Below are 19,206 nucleotides of genomic sequence, written 5' to 3'. Positions count from 1 at the left end.
GTGATAACACAGGAAGCGGATGTACTATGTGAATAGAGGTATAGTTTTGCCCTGAGTTTAGTATTTCAGGCAGTACCGCTCAAGGTTTAGCAATCTGACTTTGTACAGTCTGTGTATTTCCAACATAATCTACCTCCAGACTAAACAAAATCAATGAATTGGCAGTGTCAGATTGTGGCAAAGAAACTAGGACCCGAGCCATGGTTGACCTTTGCGTGTTGTATACTTGCAGGGCAAGCAGAAGTGTCGCCTAGAAGGTTGTACTTAGGGTTAATCAATTACATTGAGAAGGACTTCCTTTTACTAAAACTCGTCATTTTCCGTGTTTACAAACCTCCTTTGTAACTAACCTTTTTATTTACTTTATTATTATACCTGAAAATGTTCTTTGTTCAATGTAAAGTGTATCTATGTTTTGTCATTATACTGGAGTCACCAAGCTCCGTCATTTGCACTGAAATAAAAAGAAATAAAGATGGCAAGTGGTGAAAGTTTTCATTCTTGGGTATGAAAAGGAAAAAAAGGAAATTACTCTCAGACCCCCCCCAAAAAAACCGTTGATGCATATTCATAATGGGTTATGTGGACAGACAAAACAGATTTGCTGCAGTTAAGTTTATTTTCAATTACATATTCATTCATCAATAGTGTCAGATACACACAGCATTGCAAAGCACATTCAGCAAAATTCTTTTCAGTTGGTTACTTGTCATATTTTCAGTATCAACATTTTCCAGTGTGTTGCAAGTTTAATAATAATCCATGTATCTGTTGATTTGTTGGTTTGCACTATAAGAGGATAGCAAAGCTTCTAAAACAAATGCAAATAAGTCAATTTATTATCAGTCTGTCTTTTAAGGTGTATTGACCAATGGGCGGCAGTGTCTGAAGTTTTGTTAGTAAGTCGTATCTATGACACAAACTACTAAAATCCTTAATTTAAACTTTCTATTCCAACCTGTAGTTTAATACTCTGCTACAAACATGTTGTCGTCTGAGGATTCCACGGGATAGCACTGTAAACTAAGGCCTCAAGTGGTATGTTAATAAAGTGGCTTTGCTTAGCCATACAGATGAGTGTTTAGCAAAAGTTGGGTTGCTTGAATAGCACCAAAGTGACACTGTCTAAAGGGATTCATTCATTCAATTGGAGACTTTCTGCTAGAGGATTTAACACATAACTAGTGGGAATGAGGACTAGATCAGAGTTTGAGTTTTTTCAAATTTTTTTCTCCTTTTTGTTTGTTTTTCATGGCACAGGCCTTCACATTTTCTAATCATTTTTTTCTACTCGTCATCATCATCATCCTTGTCAGTGCGAACTGACTCTCTGTCCTTCTCCCTCCTAGATTCCTTCACCACCTGATGGAAAAAAGAACACAGATTAGTTCCGATTCACTTTCATATGATATGAGTAAATATATCAATATATCAAATTAGCTATCTCTGTATAAATCATTGTACCTCTCCGTCTTTAGTCTCAACAGTCTTGATCACCACAGTCCTCTTGCTCATGCTGCTTGGAGTGTGGTCATAGTCTGTCAAAAGTCAGATTAATGCTCTCGTGAGATTTTTCCCATTCAGACACATTTGCATTCTCAAAATAGAAGTTTTTAAAGATTCACTTCAAAGGTGGAAATATCAGAAGTTGTTATTGATCAAGGATAAACTGTAAGGAATAGCAAAGTCGCAGATGCTGTTTCGGTTTCCCTGGTTCTGGAAGTTTTTTACATTTTTCTTGTAGATAGGCAGAATGAAACTCTGTTTGATCAAATGATCAACGGTACAAGCTTGTCTACCTTTATCTATATGACTCCCGAAGTGCATTTAGTAAAATAACATACAATCAAAGATCTTAAAAGTCAGTTGCATAAGCTGCTAAAGGTTGGAGGTTAAATATGTTGTTTAGAAAAATGACAATTCAATTTGGAATTTTAAATCAATTTACATTTGGAATTCTGGGTCAATTTGTGTTTGGTTGCCAGCAGCAACATTAAAATGTTTTGAATTTGCTACAAATGTGATTTGAGCCTCTGACTTGCTTCTTCTCCATACCAACGGTGGCTGTGGCTCATGGGCATTTTATTTATTTAGAGCCATCCCCCTTACCAAACTGACAGACAAGTTTAAATAATAAAAAAAATAGGAATTGATATAAACCCAGAGGTTTGTTATGTTATCTAGGAGAGTACTGCAGAGTAATATTAAGGATATTGCTTCAAGAAAAATTTAAATGGGAAAACCTCCTCTAGACACTCACACTTTGCAATGCCATAATTGAAAGGTAAAAGGGATTCCAGAGACTTATAATCGTTATATCTTATTTTGAAAAAAGAGAACCATAGCTTACCTTGCTCACCATGGTGATTGCTCATGCTGAAATGGCCGATGGGAACAGTAATCCTAACCAGAGAATATAAAGGTTGTGTGTTATAAACTAATTTGTAATGAAACGTAATTTGCTTTGCTTGAGGTCAGACTTGAATAGAGTTGCTATTAGCAATGTATATACACCTGTCTTGCATGTTTGTTTGTTTTTATTTTCAAGAAAACTAGATTATCTGGAGGACCCAAACATCCACACCCTGTGGAAAGGGTTTAGGATTGAGTTTAGGTCCTTTTAGCTGTGAGTTGATATTTACAGCGATTGAAATAAAAAAAATCATGTTAAAGAAGCAAAAAATGTAACCTGAGCCTAAATATGTTTTCACCTGCTCTCCTCCCCCTCCAGTAGTTTACGGTAAGTAGCGATCTCAATGTCCAGAGCCATTTTGACGTTGAGGAGGTCCTGGTACTCCCGAAGGTGGCGAGCCATCTCGTCCTTCAGGTGGCGGATCTCATCCTCCAGTCTGCCTACGTTGTCCTGGTAGTTGCCGATCTCATTGCCAAACTGGTCCTCCATTTCACGCATCTGCCTCAGCAGAGCTTCATTCTGATAAACACGGTAGCACATACATTGTGATAAGAAGCTGTAATGTGTATAATGATATATTATAGATTAACATAGACAAATGAGGGGTGGTATGTTGCCTCACCGTGTTCTTCAGTGCATCCACTTCACAGTTCAGAGACTGAATCTGCCTCCTGGACTCATTGGACTCCTGCTTGGCCTGCCTCAGAGCATCAGTGTTGCGCTTTGCAGACTCAGTCAAATCATTAAACTGCAGAAACAAAAGATGAAACACACAATAATTAATATTTGCTTGTATGTTCACATGTGACTGTCAGTGTGTCTGTCTGCCTACCTTGGACTTGTACCAGTCCTCTGATTCCTGCATGTTCTTTGAAGCAATGGTTTCATACTGGGCCCTGATTTCCCTCAGAGCTCCAGTTAGGTCAGGCCTGGCTGTGCTCTCCACCTCCATCTTCAGCTGCTGGGTCTGGACGCTCACTTGCACGTCCTGGATTTCCTGAAAATACCAAGATAAAGACAATATATTGTCAGAAACACAAAACAAGCTTGCCAACAATTAAATAAATCATTTAGGTTAGGGCTTGGATATATATCAACATTATATCGATATGAGACTAAATTGTGGATATTGAAATATTGCATAAGTGTCTTTTCTTGGTTTTAAAAGCTGCATTAAATTCAAGTGATGATATTTTCTGAACTTACCAGACTGTTCAAGCTGTTCAATTATTTGCTTTTACCTACTTAGTCATTCTATCCACATTACTGATAATCATTTATCAAAAATCTAGTCAACCCTACAATATGGCTGCAATATCCATATCGACGTGTTTTATCAAAAATATTGTGATATTTGATTTTCTCCATATCACCCAGCCCTAATTTAGGTGTAAGGAGCCAGTTTAGCTCCATGCATGCTCACCATTGGAATCCTCCAGGGTTCAGTTTTGGGAGCCCTACTCTTTTCTGCTGCTGTTATCACTAGACACTCAACTAATTGAGTTTTTTTGAGTCATTTATTTTTCTCCTGCTGAATCCAAGCAACTGCTTGCCTTGCCAATATTGCTGCCTTTTCTCACAGACAAGCTCTCGGAATAGATCTTCACTTCAGATTTAACAAGACTTCAACTGCAGATTAAAATCCAACATTTTCAAAACATATCCGAATTGAAAACCTTTTTGGTGTTAATGCTTTAAGTTAAATTATTTTGCACTAAATTGCAAAAAAATACTCCCTGCAGCATCTCTGGTGCTTGGGATATACCGCATGTGCAAACAAATATGAGTGTTACCATTATATGTCTCTAGATAACATATATATGTGAGTCCTATAAGAAAGAACCTCTCCATTTATACAAGCATAGTGGAACAACTTACTTCATCATGGAGCTTCTTAAGGAATTCAATCTCATCCATCAGAGATTCAATCTTCCTCTCCAGCTCCAAACGAGACAATGTGGCATCATCCACATCCTAATTTGTATATGAGACATATGAGACAAACATAGTTGATGTTTTCATAACTGCAATATGTCATCCATTGAACTGAAACATCTCATCATCATAAACATACATTAAAAAAATTATATTACAGTACCTCCAAGATTAAATTTAAATGCGCAGAAATTATTATGAGAGTTTGTTGTATAATGAGTGACACAAGTTTGCTTTAGTGCATAGAAATATTTTGAATTATGATTTGGTCCAAATATTTTGATGTGGAAATGCCTAAAAATGGAAACTCCAGGTTATAATTCATCTGGATTTTTTTTAGGATAAAAAACAAGTAAACCTGAAACAAAAAGAGTAACTCCAATCAACAACAGTATGATTTGTGTTTCATCCCTCTGCAGTTTTAGGGGGGAAATAATTTTAATAAAGAACTGTGTAGCAAAAAAAGTCTCTTTCTTGTGCAGCAATCTAGATCAATGATTTTTTTAGAAATCTGCCCTGTCACTGTAATACTATTGCGTTGGAGACAGAGCACAGCTGTCCATTTTGAGCAGCTATCTGAGCCTGACGACACTGTAATAAGGTAATCATGGCCCAGTGAGCTGAACGTTTACCTTGCGGAAAGCAACCAGGTTATTCTCAGCATCTGCCCTCTTCTGGGCTTCTTCATCCAACCTTGAGGACAAAAGAGCAAGACAAAATATTTCAAACAATGTACGGATTTCCTTCAGGCACCAATTTAGTTTCTTTTACAAAAAGGGGAGAGGGGGAATGTGTCAAATTTGACCAAGACCCCCCTTTCTGTCTAAGGTTGCACCAGGGCCTCAGCTGGCAAAAAGCTTTCTGGATCAATTTGTTAATTCACTGTCCTGTAAAAAGGGTTTGGGAGTGCTCCCAGTGGGATTAGCAGCTGCTCCTTTCAGCTAATGTGGTTTCTCTACAGTTCAATAAGGTCATCTGCACACACTCAAAAAGGTTATGTACACACACTTACCCTCTTTTTTAAAGATGTTAAATGGTCGTTTTGATATTGGCTACAATGATGTCACAAAAAACTGCAAGGTACAGATAATTTGAGTGACATTTACAGGGCAGTTATATAAAATCTGTAAAATGTGGGATGTGCTTTAGCAAAGTCATTTGTAGAATGTCTCAATCCAAAAAGTAATTTGATACTCCTGCAAAAATAAACTAAATTAAATATATATTTTATAATGCAAACTTAGTTACAATCCATGAGGCACTGTGGTAATGAGTCATCACAAATTATATCCCAATGTCCAATTCATATATTTGCTTATTCTGTGACTGATGGGCTCCATCTGTCCACCAGTCTTGTCTGGACAGGACATGAAATAGATTACTGGGGAAAGCATCACATAGTGGGCCCTGCTTCCTCATCTTTAATTCATGTTGTGTTACAGGGGTCCTTTTGTCCTAATGGGGTCTCTGGCACTGTCTCATCAGCATAAAGGGACACTGGAAACACACCTAATGGAGTCATTGAGTCACATTGATTTTCCCTGACGCTATTCTCACCACGCCTGATATCCAACCTCTCTTCCTCTAGTCCCATTTCCTCTCTCTCTCTCTCTCTCTCTCTCTCTCTCTCTCTCTCTCTCTCTCTCTCTCTCTCTCTCTCTCGCCGCTCCTCAGTCGGCCCCACCCTGTGTCTGGTCCATCCATCCTCGCCTCAGTCTCCTCTCATCTCAGTGTGTGTAATTCATAGTTGTGTGTTTTTCTAAAAGTCCATACATTTTCATTATCTAAGTGGAGTTACCAAACACTTTCTTATCTAATTTGGCATCATGTACTGTGTCAGCATTTGTGGATCACTTTGCTGTCATGTACTGAGGCTCTTTTCCTTGATTTTTGTTGAATCCTGCCAGTGCACAAGACATTCAGTAAACATATACACTCAAACATTGAAACAAACTTATGAGCAAGATGTAGTGCAGTGTCCTCTATCATGCTCCTGCTCTGTGGTGTCCGGTCTGGACATGTGCCACGCCCTACACCAATCTCATCACTGGAGTACTGAAGTTGCAAACGCCAGGGGACTCTCCTCCTTTACTGTACTTAAAGTGGACCATGTGCAGTGAATTATAACAGCGCCAATTAATTATGTGATGGTGACAGAGTAGCCCACACACAAGGCTCAACGTATATAACTGACAACCCCAAAACAGGGAAATATTGGAAGGAGGAGTTTGATCTTTGACTTTTTTGGAACAATATGGTTTGTTAGAACAGGATGCAACTTTATCTGTAGCCATACATTCTTTAAAGGTTCTGTCTTTTGCACAAACCATCTTTCTTATCTATCTATCTATCTATCTATCTATCTATCTATCTATCTATCTATCTATCTATCTATCTATCTATCTATCTATCTGTCTGTCTGTCTGTCTGTCTGTCTGTCTGTCTGTCTGTCTGTCTATCTATCTATCTATCTATCTATCTATCTATCATGCATCACACTTTTTTTTGTCATCATGTTGTACCTCTGCTTGAGCAGGACCACGTCCTCAGCCAGGTTGTCCCTCTCCATTTGGTACTGGTCTCTCTCCTTTCCGGTGGCGTCCAGTTGGCGGCGCAGGTCCCTCACCTCCTCCTGGAAGAGCTCAGAGGCGCGGTTGGGCTGACCGTGCTGCTGCTGGCCCTTGAACTGGTTGAGTTCTTGCTGCAGTGCACCATTCTGCTGCTCCAGGTAACGCACCTTATCGATGAAGCTGGCGAAGCGGTCGTTGAGCTCCTGTAGCTCGGCCTTCTCGTTGCTGCGGGTGGTTAAGAACTCCTGGTTGATGGCTTCAGACAGGGTGAAGTCCACCTTGTCGTAGGAGAGGCGAGGGGGCTGGGCGCCAGAGCGAGAACGCTGTTGGTGGTAGGTGGTGGAGCGGGATGCAACCACAGGTGGCATTGAACGCATATAGCGCCCTCCAGAAGCTGGCATACGGGAGGACACAGGGGAGTAAGAGGACATGGAGATGGGGTGTGGGCTTCCAAAGGTGCGCCTGTAGGAAGTTGAGGTATGCATTGAAGAGTGGCTCATGGTTGGTCTTGTTCTGTTCTCTGTTGCAGAGGAAAGAAGGAGAGTTGGAGGCTGTGAGATGCTCGTGAAGCTACAGGACATCAGACTGAGGAGTGCTGGGGGTTTTTATGCACACAGGCTGGCTATCCCATCATCCTTCCGCCTCCCCCTCCCTTATTTCTCCTCACCCCACCCACATGTACCCTTCCTTTCTCAATCGCTCATCAGCATACAAGCTTTGGCCACTCCCTACCCTTCAGAGATGGACCCAGCCTCTCTCTATCTTTCTCTCTGTCTCAACAGCTCCACCCTTTTTACCAGAGCACTTGGCAGGAGGCCAGACTGGCTTCCACATTGCTGCTTTAATATCTAAAGATGTCTCCTCAAGCCCACCCCTCCTCGCCTCTCTGATTCATGCCCTCGTTGACACTTGTTCACTCAGTCAGTTTGGATTTTGGTTTCTCCACACCATTCCTACATATATAATTTCACCCATTTTCACATGTATGTGTCAAGGATTCTGTTACCTGCTTCTCACTAAGAAACTGTGAAATTGTAGCCTAAATTGAATCATGTGGATACATTGATTTAATTCTTTCTCCCCGTCTATCTGTCTCCCTTCCTCTCTCCTCTCTGTCTCTCTCTCCTTTTACAGTAATGGAACACTTTATTGATATTCTGGGTGTCTGATGCAGAGCTATGACTCTGCAGTTATTCTATCCTTTAAAATGCACTGGATCCAGTAGTCCCTGTTAGTACAGTAAGAGTTGTCAGATAATTTTGTCAGTATTTGTGGAGAACAATCAGGGTTTTTTGCAGGAAGAGTCTGAATCAGGACAATTGAAAGCAATCATTTAAGCTCAGTCAACATTTGGTAATGATGTTATTTTTGCTCAATATCAAACATATAACTTTATACCACCTTTATCTAAACGTATTTTGCTCTTGACTTTATAACGTATCTTTATCAGGGACAAAAAGTGCTATAAAACTATTGCAGTAATAGTGTCTGAGATGTGAGTACTATTTGTCAAGCATGCAGCAAGATCCACGAACACTAGTTTATACTAATCACTGTTGTTTGTACATTTTCAGGTATGTACGATAGCTTGAAATGTTGGCTAAAAAGGTTACGTTAATGTCTGTGAGGCAGCACCTTCAAATCTTTGTGCAGATTGTGTGTGTACTTGTGTGTGTGTGTGTGTGTGTGTGTGTGTGTGTGTGTGTGTGTGTGTGAGAGAGAGATCTATAGTCATTTTAATTGAGGACTGCAGACGGGCTACCACTCTCATATAAAGTTGACGTAATTCTGAGCATGCTCTGTGGCGACTGGGTGTGGCACTTTCTTCTCTTTGTGTCCCCTCCCTGTGATGCTTGGCACCTTAATCCTGTCCATTTATGATCTCTTGTATCTGCACCAAATATAATGTATTGTGTCATATTTGTTTCTTTTTCAAACACATTGTTACACATCAACCAGCAGCCTTCCTTTTGACCTGCACTCACCACTTTTTCTGATTAAATTTAATTTTGGGTTTCCTCTTCCTTTTGGAGTATCTGGAGCACACTGTAGTAAATGTATAGTTATCTCTTCTTCAGTTTGTCATTCACAAACACACACTTACACACTAGATTTTCCTCTCTCTAGGTCTGCATGGCAGTTACTGCAGAGGCCTGGCTCTCTGTGTAATAAACGGCCCATGCTAGTCTTAGCTCTGTAATCTAATCAACCAGCTCTATGGTCAGTAACTCTCTCCTCTCTCTCCCTCCCCCTCTGTCTCACTCTGTCTGCTCAGGGCATATCTCACTTTCTATTCTTTCCCCTGATCCTGCTCCAGGATGTGTATGTCAGCCACAGAAGCTCACATGCAAACACACATATATTGGAATGATTTTGAACTGGGCTGTATCAGTAATTCTAACCATCAGCCAGATGTTACCATTGGCGATTGATCCTTCTGGTTCTCTGAGAAATCCCGAAGGGACCATAAATCCAATCATGCAGCTTCGACAGTGACAGGATAGAATATATCTGATCCGCTTATTGAACTCACAGTATATGTGCATTGTCTCAAACCTAACAAGGCATTTAGCTTTTAGGATAAAAGTGAATGAAATATTGTGCTATGATGCTATGTTCACAATGTCTAGGGTGTGGCCTCTGATAAGAAAATGAATCAAACTATGACGAATTGTAGCGCGATAATATCCAAACACAATTGCTAGGCAAGAACATCCACATTGACCACATTTGCGAACACTCTGGATTACTTTAAATGACAATATATATTTTATTTTTTTTACAGTTTTTTTTAACATCCAATGTTAAATTTGCTTTCTACCGTTCTTGCGCATTTCAACTATAACATGATTAAGGTTACAGATAGATGGTGCAAATAAACTATGGTTACGGTATGGTTATGAATGCTTTTGTATTCATTATAAATATTAACAGCTATGGACTGTGGCAACTTGGACGTTCTCCATATTTTACCATCCTAAAATCTAGTAAGGTGTCCAATTTGACTTAAAACATTTAACAACTAATTTCTTTCTTCTTAATGAGGTAGTCAAAAAAGAAATCTAGCTTGTGAAACATTATTACATTAATCACTTGACTGTTTGGGGGATGTTTCTTTCTATATAAAACTCAGGAGTTTTCAGTTGATGGAAATTCTTTACAAATACAGAACTAAATTTGTTTTGTATTAGCAGTTTATAAGAAAGCTGCAATATGCAACTGGCACTGTATGCTGATTGTGGGCTCCAGTGAAACTCATCAAAACATCCTTGACTGTGATGGTTTCTGCAATGGAGAGGGCAGATGGAGGAAATTGCATCCCTTTTAACATCAGTTGCTAGGGAGTGGTGAGCAATAAAGAATTGTTCAAATTAATCTGAGCTGTGAAGCTGCTTGTGTGGTGTCAACCCACTGACTCCTCTCCAGGTTCACTGTACAGAGAGGACTCAAAACTTCTGGTCTGGTTATCTGGAAAAGAGAAGCCAATTTCTGGAGCTTTGTGACAGTTCAGCCAGTTGAACTGTGACAAGTGGTGAGGATGCTTTGACCTATTAAAAGCTGCAGGCCTGGTAAGATCCGGGGGGACTGCCAGGTCCAAGATATCATCATGTGAAAAATGATGGCCTTCCAGCAGAGCTGTGGGTTTTTCGTCTTGGCTGCAGTGCAGTGCAGTGCACGTCCAGAAAGAACGGAGATGGTTGTACAACACTTTGTACATGTGACCCAGAGACACGTTAACGGTGGAGGATGATTAACGGCTGTGTTTGTGTAATTACTGTAATGGAGCACTGCAGTGTTACACAAGTCTACATATTCATGTATGTAAGTAAAGAGAGAGAGAGACAGAGAAAGGACATTATGGTGCATTCATGAGTGAAACCACACAATACAAGATTCTTCCTGATATCCCAAATAGTTTTGTTGAGAAAGATGCACAGTATGTATCTATTGCTTCTTATTTAGTGCCTTATAGATTCCCACTCTAGTGCAATAATACTGCACTTTAAATTCAGTAAAATCAGTCATTAAGACATAATGCAACAGCCTTCAGTTACTTCACACCTTTATTTCACAAAAGCAAACCAGGTTATCAAGAGCCATCTTTTGCTTTCCTTCCCTATCACCCCACATCTTATTTATACCGCACAGGCCAGGCCATGTGCCTCCTTCCATTAAAGATTTTGCTGCATTGACGTCAGCCTTTTTTCCTGCACTGCAGTGTGTCATACGATGTGCATGTTACAATCAGCAGCTCTTCGTCAACTCAGTGCATGAAGGCAGCCTACAGCATCTTGGTAAATCATTTTAATTGAACAGAGAGAGACAGGATGGTAGTAGTTTTCAAACGCACCCAGCTGTAGTATTCCTGTAACCACACCACCTCTGATCACATGTGAAATGTTTATAACATGCCTATACATATTTTATTAAACAAGGCATCTTTTGTTGTTTAAAGAATATTCTACTTTACCTTATTTCTAAGACAGAATCTATATGCTGTTCTGTTTTGTCAAAATGCTCTTGTATCTAATCTGTCGCTCAATGTAAACATGGGATGTGTTCTAGAGCCCATTTGACAATTGTATTCATCTGTGCTTTTCTTTAAACATAAAGTCGTTGCAATAGATTAGCACTGATGGGTGTTTAGTGGTAGTGATTTTAGGATTTTTACTGTAGTTAAACTTGCATTTGTTGTATTCATTTTTGGCTACTTGGGGCAGTGCAACAATACCTTAATGTGAAATAATTGATCAGAGCTGTAATAACAAAAAGAAGATTCATAAAATACTATATTTAAATATATAAATTAAACATTTTGCATTCTGGTGATTCGATTAATCAATTTCTCATTGATCCTGCCATAGTCTTGTATTGACCTTATTATTGAGTAAATTTACCAAATGTTTGCATTTGTGATTACTACTCTCATTATATTATCATTCATTCAGGACATAAACTCCTGTGAATTTCACATGCAGTAGAGAATGGGGAAATGCATAAGCATGATGGTGATAAACAGTTTATTCATTTCAGGGTAGCAAACAGGATAACATTCTGTAATGTAAGTAATTTAAATTACTTTGTAAAAAGAATTAATTGGAATGTGTTAACAATGATTTTCCAATTGGTTTACTCTAAGTAGGCCACAAATAAGAGAATAAGTTATGGCTTCTATAAACTACCAGTACTAATTAATACAAAATATGTAGGTCAAAATAAATATCACTTTCCTCTACAAATGTTTCAACATTCTTGTGACACTTCTTTGTTCCACACTTGATTCCTTTCTATTTCTGCACATATTGTACACAGGGCTGGTTCATTTAATTAGTTCTGTCATAAAGTCAATATTTTAACAGATGCTGTAAATGAGTGCATGAGCTGATGATGATATTCAAACAACCCTCCCCTGAAGCAGTGGTCGACTCTCTCCTGGTGACTGTCGGCTCAGCAAGTTCCACAACAACAAAGGCACTGACGTCACCGCCGAGCTGCCTCCATTACCATCCCCATGGTCTTCTCTTAGTGGCTGGTACTGCTTGAACCGCCTGTTTGCAGAAACAAAACAGCGTTAATTCATATAGCGTGAAATAAAAGCCGAAATCTCTATCAACAACAAAATCATACAAAGTAAACAAGGAATGAAAACTGTAAAACAGACATTCATGTTCCTATCAGTATGAGCTGTAAATACTTTGTTGATTCCATCATTAGGATAAAATGTTGATTTGTCCAATAATTAGGTTAAATACCTGCAAAAGTATCACTCGGTTTAACTTTTTGTCCAGTCCAAATTAGTGAATCTTAGCATGTTAACACGCTAAACTAAGATGGTGACCAGGGTAAATATTACCTGCTAAACAACTGCATGTAAACATTGTTGTCAGCACGTTAGCATGCTGATGTTATCTCAAAGCACTGTTGTACAGACTCTGATCAGGATACTGTCCGTTTGGGCGTTCCACAGGGATCAATCTCTGGACCTCTTACTCTCCTTAATACTGTATATGTAAATTATATGTGGCTGATGATTCAGTTTAGCTGGTTACTTCAAAAATGTTGATATGGTGCATGCTGGCTTATTGACATGGCTTGTAACACACCTAAATTGAACTGAGCCATCATTACTGTTATTACCTGGGTTTTTCTTGCTATGACAAGTAAAAATGGTGTCAAAATATGAAATTTTTGATGCTGAGGATAAGAGTAGCAGAAACATGATTTTGACAATGAAACCGGGATAAACAATTTACCATAATTGCAGTATCTTTGATTGCAATATATTTAAAAAAATAAATGGCCCCAAATTAAATTCAAAAATATAAAGTTGATAAATAAGGTATTCACCTGTACATCAAACCAATACAACAGACAACACAGGCGAGAACCATAACCCCCAGGACTGTGGCTGCTGTTCCACCTGGGGAACCACCGGAGGCTGAAATTGAAACATATCACACAGATGAAAGAATAATCTATAGATTGAGTACTTTAGTGGTCCTTATGTAATTTTTCTTTCACCCACCTACTGTTACACTGACTCTTGCACTTGCCACAGCAAGACTGACATCATTGGTCAAGGAGACATTGATGCAAAATACTCCAGAGTCATTGAAGAACTGACGAAGGATAATTTGACAGTCTGGAGAGGGTGTAGCTGCACTACAGACAGTTTCCATTGGCGTGATACAGTCAGCATCTGAAATAACTGTGCAGACCTCATTTGGCAGACTGAAGGAAGGATAATAAGAATCCAGAGATATAGTTATAGGAGAACAACCACAACTGTATATGTTATTTTCATAAACATAATACATAATAAGACATCATAAATCACAGTTTCTGTGTCTAACTAGAGGATTGTTTTTGTCTTAGCTGAACAGTAATAAAACCTCTTGACGCTGAGTTGATGATGCTGATGTTGATGCTCACCTTCCCTGACAGGTAATGGTGAGGTCCACAGCATTCTGGACCAACTCAGTTGCCATCGCTATAACGTTGGACACCTGTACAATCTCTACACTTTCAATACCCTCTGCAGGGTTGAAAGGTAGAAAGAGAGATTATACCACTATTAAATCATACAGTTTTTATTAAAGCAGATTATCATCGGTTTAGGTTTAAACTGCCATAGTTACAAAAACTGTATTGACTTACGGACAACATCTACAGAGGTGGCGACTGAGCCATAACGGTAGACCATGCAGTCAGCTGGTAGCTCTGGTGCTTGTCTTTTAGCCACAACAAGGGCGACCTGTGCTGGATCTGTTTCCACCTCTGCTTGAACTTCGCCCTCAGCTGCAACGGCTTCTTCAACGCCTGCTGGTTGCTCTGGAAAAATAAGTGAAATTTTGTCAAACTACTTTTGTTACAAAACAAATTGTATACTGATTTTAGTTTACTGTAAATACTCACCTGCAGGAGCCACAGTAGCTGCAACTTCAGCCTCGGTATCTTCAGCTGGTGCTGCCTCTTCTACAGCTGTGGTCTGAGTGGCAGCAGGGGCCACAACGTTATCAGCAGGGGCTTCTGTTTCAGCTTGGACAACCTCTGTAGCAGCATCATCGGCCGTAGCCTCAGCAGCCTCAGCAGCCTCAGCCACCACAACGTCAGCTTCTTGCTCTACAGCTACTTCTGCTGCAGGAGCAGCAGTGACAGCGGCCTCAACTGCCGTTTCTTCTCCCTCTGCAACAGGTGCAACTGAAGTAGCAGCATCAACAACAGCCGCATTTTCTTCAGTTGCATCTGTGACCACTGCCGTTTCATCTGCAACAACTGTATCAGCATCTATTACAGCTGCAGCAGCATCTTCAGCAGCTGGATCAGCATCTGCAGCAACAGTATCATCATCTGCAGCAGCATCTGCAGCAGCTGGATCAGCATCTGCAGCAGCTGGATCACCATCTGCGGCAACTGTATCAGCATCTGCTGGCTCTTCAACTGCAACTGGGGCAGCAGTGGCCACCTCAACTGCTGCTGCATCAGCAACATCTGCTTCAGCAGCAGTGTTGGCGGTATTTTGTTCCTCTGTAACAACAGCGGTGTCAACTCCTGCAGGCGCTACTGAGGCAACCTCTACTGCATCTGTGTCAGTATCAACGACTGCTTCTCCATCCTCTGCATCAGCTGGCTGCACAGAAACAGCGAGTGGAGTGGTGTCAGAAGCAGGAACGTCCAGGGCAATTACATCTCCTCCCTCGGCTGGTGCTGCTGGGACAGCGGCAGGGGTGGAGGCCATTACAACTACTGCTGGAGCAGCAGAGGCATCCATAGGAACAACTGAAATAAAAGTTGAAGTTAAACAACTGAGCAAAACGTTGTTCAGACTTCTTATAGGAGAGTATGTAAATATAAAAGATAAAATGTGCTTAAATTCTAACCAGCAGTGGGGTTTCCGCAGCCATTGGAGATGCTTGCCATCAGAACCACCTGAGGTTTGAAGGTCCCGACTGCGAGGTATGTGTGTGTAACGGTGAGGTCTCTGGAGATCAGAGTGCCAGTGCTGTCCCCAAAGTCCCAGCTGAAGCTGACGTCGGCACTGTTGAGATACTGGCTGGGATCATGGAGCTTGACGCTGAAAGCAATGGCTCGGTTCTGGATGAAGTTCTGGTCGTTCTGGTTTACATCATTGACTTGGGCAAGTGATATGGTGAAGGGAACCTGGTCTGTGGACGGAGTAAAAGATGTAGACCTTTATGATGAGGATTGTAAAGAAATAACTACATCATTTTTTTCTCAAGTTAGGTGAGAAATTGTTTGATAGGTCACCTGTGATGGCGAAAACTGTGGAGGCATAGCCGAGAGGAACAAACTTGTCTTTGCCACGACAGTGATAGATAACAACCTCCATGTTGTAGGAGCCCAGGGGGATGTTGTCTGTACCGATTGAGAGGGAAGAGGATGGTCCGTCTGCCACCTGCCAGTAACGCCCTGGAATAGAGCAACATTGTAATTATTTCGAGTGGTCTGGTAATCACAGATAAATTTAATTGAATTTTGGAGACACAAAAGGTGTCACTTTCATCATATTGTACATGAGATGCTACAGTTATGGTTATACAATTTAACAAAAACCAAAACAAGTTGTTTACTAAAAAGGCTTTGTTTGTGATACGGCCTGGGGCTTCACTGCCTGGAGGAGAAACTTCCCCTGTATTCCTTTACAGCCCCTTTATGGTCTGTTCTTTATCTCTATGGAGGTTTTACAATCAATGTAATGTAGTCATAGCTGCATTTAGAAGGTTTGGACGTCCTATTGCAGTATTAAATACAGCTAAGGAGCAGCCTAGGTTTTTAACAGACAAAATATTACAGAATTAAATATCTTTACCCCATGCCTTCCACACAAACACGTAGTGGGGTTTCTTGTTTTGGCTCCTGGTGAACGGAGTACCATCAGGGAAAACTCCAGTTGACTGGGTGTCCTGGTCAGGATACACAGCCTGACCCTCCTGGTACTGTTGTCCTGAAAAAGTCAGCGGCCATAGGTCAAACATACATCAATAGCAATAACAGACATCTGATCATATACATTATATCAATATCAATATGAGGAAAGACAGGTGAAATGAAATAAGAGTTCATTCAGTCCTGTCATAATTATATAAATTATCTAATTAAAAACATTTTTTTTCTTGTTTCTTGATAAGGAAAGTCTAAAAACAATATTTTTTCTTTAGAAAACAGCATCAAAAACTTGAAATGAAGATCAATTTGTAGTCAAATCTGTGATAAAATTAACAGCTATGTGGTTTGTAGATTGAGCAAAGTTAACCTGCAGTACCTGCCCTCACTGGAAAGGTTTTCTTACCATTGATGGTGCAGTTCTGCGCCCAGACCACCTGCCCATCAGAGAGCGTCGTCTGGTTTGGTGGAAAGTTAAGATTAACATTGAAGGTTGCTCTTGCTCCTGTCAATGTGGGCGCGTCGTTTTTCAGATCAAAAGTTACATTACCACCTGGAAAAAAAGATTTATAATCTTAATATTGACTGGCAGGCAGAATATTGTAACATTTCTGTTTTGAGAAATTAAGAAATTTGGCCTCACCAAACCAGCAGTTCCTGAATCTTGGGTCTCCATCTTTCCACACCGGATACATCCGCGAGTTCCATGAGCGGTAACGTGTGAACTGACTTCTAGGCTCTAGAAGAAATATCACAAACACATTTCAGGAAAAGAAGCTATTGATCTTGCAATTTACGCTATTCTCCTACACGATCAACAAGAAAATAGAATAAATGGCTATTTTATTGTATTTATTACCTGAGCTGCACCTGCAAAAATGTATTTCAGCTTTGTTATTGTAGTAAAAATTATATTTATTTATTTTTTGGTGTCAGATCAATGGTTGTACCATTAACTATTCATTTCAGTCGAGTTAAAGTTAAGTAGGCATTTTAAAAGAGGCACAACTTCTCTATTATAATCAAGAAGGCTTTGAACATAATGATAGAGATGCTTATGTAAACGAGAGCAGGTTCATATTTTTAGTGAGGAGGGGTGAGGAGTGTCTGGGTCCTTGGCGGTGGGAGTCACACGACCTGCAATCCCCCTCAATCCTTTTCATGTGACTATCAGCTGAGCAGCAGCATCAGTAATCCCAGTGAGAGGAATGAGGGATCCCACACAACTGGCTCACTGGTGTGTGTGTGTGTGTGTGTGTGTGTGTGTGTGTGTGTGTGTGTGTGTGTGTGTGTGTGTGTGTGTGTGTGTGTGTGTGTGTGTGTGTGTGTGTGTGTGAAAATGTTTTGCAATACCCTCACAAAAACATGACAAATGGTTTTAAATTGTACAAGTTTGAAAAGAAAACACCATTATTAATTACAGTATTCTGAATCACACATCTTGAAACATATTTGAGCCTGTATATAGTCATGAATGCACATCAGCATAAGAAACAGCGTAAAATAGGCATGTAAAAGTTTGTATATCTTCACTCCTTTTAAGAGAGTGTGGAGTGTGTTACCATGAAATAACCGTGAAGTGACAGATCAATCAATTTGCAGTCCAATTTGTAGTCCAAACAAAGACATACTAACATTTTAGTGTGTAATTGATAGGAAATGTGTTGATTTAGAGAAGATAATGACATGTAATCACTTTCCCTGTTGCTAAACTGTGTTGGTATGAGGTGTTATGTCACACACCGCAAAAAGTCAATTAAAACGAATCATTTAAAGTCAGATTTCAAACATTGTTTTCCTTAAACACAACAGAAGAATGGTGCTAATAACATAATTCCACTTTATCTGTTTCTTTAGATCTTTTGTAAGTGTCATAGAAGACAAAACAGTTCAATGTTGGTGCACTCGGAAAAATACTCAAATAAATCTTTGAAACAAGTGGTTTCTGATGGAAAAAAAGTGTACTCACTTATTGCAGTTGCAAATGTAAAGGCCAAAACCAACAGCACCAGCTCCAGAGTCCTCATCCTGTATTTCGTCGTCTGTCTCCGCTCTCTGAGCCCCGATCTTCACCCTGCAGTCCTGAACCCCAACACAACTCCCAAAGAGACTTAAGAAATGTCCTCCCACTCTCTTTAAGAAGGTTTCTTCTCACCTCTGACATCATTGTGAGTCTCAAGCCGGCACCACCCCTCTTCGTAAGAACAGATATGAGTACTGTTGTGATAGCTATTGGTGTTTTTTATAATAAATTGATGAGTTTAACCATAGTTTTTGACATTGTTATTATCTTTTGTATTAAATGTTTTAGCCCATCTGTGGTAGAAATGCTGTTACTTAATGTGTACTGTTTTTTTCACATTTACGTCAAACAATTTCTAGTCATAAATGCAAGGTTTAAATGCAAACCTCATGAACTTGTACAGTAACTTAATAAAAGAAAACTCCAAAGGGTAGATATAGTGCACATAAATTATTCAAATAAACGCAAAGTGGCAAATATACCTCAAGGAAGACAGTATTTTCTGAGCGCATTTTTGGAAAATCAATGGATGCTTTCTGCACAATATAAATGAAAATGGTGTGCGTGATGCCTGCTTCAAGATGGAGAGAGTGGTGAGAACTGGGAGCTAAGCTCGAGTCATGCTTGTTTTTGACATATGACCTTCGAGCTATGTGTGCATGGGCGTCACAAGAGGAGTGTGTGGGCAGCAAATCAATAGCACCCTTTTATTTCCTCAGTCATTCCTCCGTAACCTGCTGTCCACCTCAGGCTGCTGCAGCTCTAAGAATCTGTGCTTGCAGTCACGCAGACACACCCATGCTCAGTTTATGAGACATAACTTAAAGTTTCATTCAGATGAGGACAAGAATACATTTAGA

At 40.0% G+C, this 19,206-nt stretch overlaps 2 protein-coding genes across 2 annotated transcripts; both read right to left on the bottom strand.

The window, feature by feature from the left end:
* Positions 1–1,235: 1,235 nt before the first annotated feature.
* Positions 1,236–7,514, bottom strand: prph (peripherin). The gene is made up of 9 exons (XM_068720585.1): positions 6,871–7,514; positions 4,981–5,041; positions 4,292–4,387; positions 3,246–3,410; positions 3,036–3,161; positions 2,712–2,932; positions 2,351–2,403; positions 1,465–1,538; positions 1,236–1,362 (listed from the first exon to the last, which is right to left on the bottom strand). The coding sequence occupies exons 1-9, from the start codon at positions 7,497–7,499 to the stop codon at positions 1,288–1,290; spliced, it is 1,500 nt and encodes a 499-aa protein (XP_068576686.1). The 5' UTR covers positions 7,500–7,514; the 3' UTR covers positions 1,236–1,287.
* Positions 7,515–11,969: 4,455 nt separating this feature from the next.
* Positions 11,970–18,394, bottom strand: pmela (premelanosome protein a). Its single transcript, XM_068720268.1, has 12 exons — positions 18,293–18,394; positions 16,967–17,062; positions 16,730–16,876; positions 16,250–16,384; positions 15,688–15,849; positions 15,300–15,584; positions 14,335–15,198; positions 14,077–14,250; positions 13,852–13,954; positions 13,445–13,650; positions 13,267–13,357; positions 11,970–12,467 (listed from the first exon to the last, which is right to left on the bottom strand). The coding sequence occupies exons 1-12, from the start codon at positions 18,348–18,350 to the stop codon at positions 12,314–12,316; spliced, it is 2,475 nt and encodes an 824-aa protein (XP_068576369.1). The 5' UTR covers positions 18,351–18,394; the 3' UTR covers positions 11,970–12,313.
* Between the last annotated feature and the right edge of the window lie 812 nt (positions 18,395–19,206).

Source organism: Cebidichthys violaceus, unplaced genomic scaffold, assembly GCF_023349555.1.
Source record: "Cebidichthys violaceus isolate CVI_PGR_0920_01 unplaced genomic scaffold, fCebVio1.0.p SCAF_25, whole genome shotgun sequence".
Classification (NCBI taxonomy): Eukaryota; Metazoa; Chordata; class Actinopteri; order Perciformes; family Stichaeidae; genus Cebidichthys; species Cebidichthys violaceus.
This window is presented reverse-complemented; position numbering and strand designations above follow the sequence as displayed.

Bases quoted from the DNA above. Each gene is read 5' to 3' on its own strand.
- prph (XM_068720585.1), bottom strand. From the start codon at position 7,499: ATGTCCTGTAGCTTCACGAGCATCTCACAGCCTCCAACTCTCCTTCTT. The intron at 3,411-4,291 runs GTAAGTTGTTCC...TGGTATTTTCAG, and splicing joins TTAAGAAGCTCCATGATGAA to GAAATCCAGGACGTGCAAGT. The intron at 1,539-2,350 runs GTAAGCTATGGT...GACTTTTGACAG, and splicing joins CAATCACCATGGTGAGCAAG to ACTATGACCACACTCCAAGC.
- pmela (XM_068720268.1), bottom strand. From the start codon at position 18,350: ATGAGGACTCTGGAGCTGGTGCTGTTGGTTTTGGCCTTTACATTTGCA. The intron at 17,063-18,292 runs GTGAGTACACTT...TATTTCTTCTAG, and splicing joins TACATTTGCAACTGCAATAA to AGCCTAGAAGTCAGTTCACA. The intron at 13,955-14,076 runs GTAAGTCAATAC...TCAACCCTGCAG, and splicing joins CACCTCTGTAGATGTTGTCC to AGGGTATTGAAAGTGTAGAG.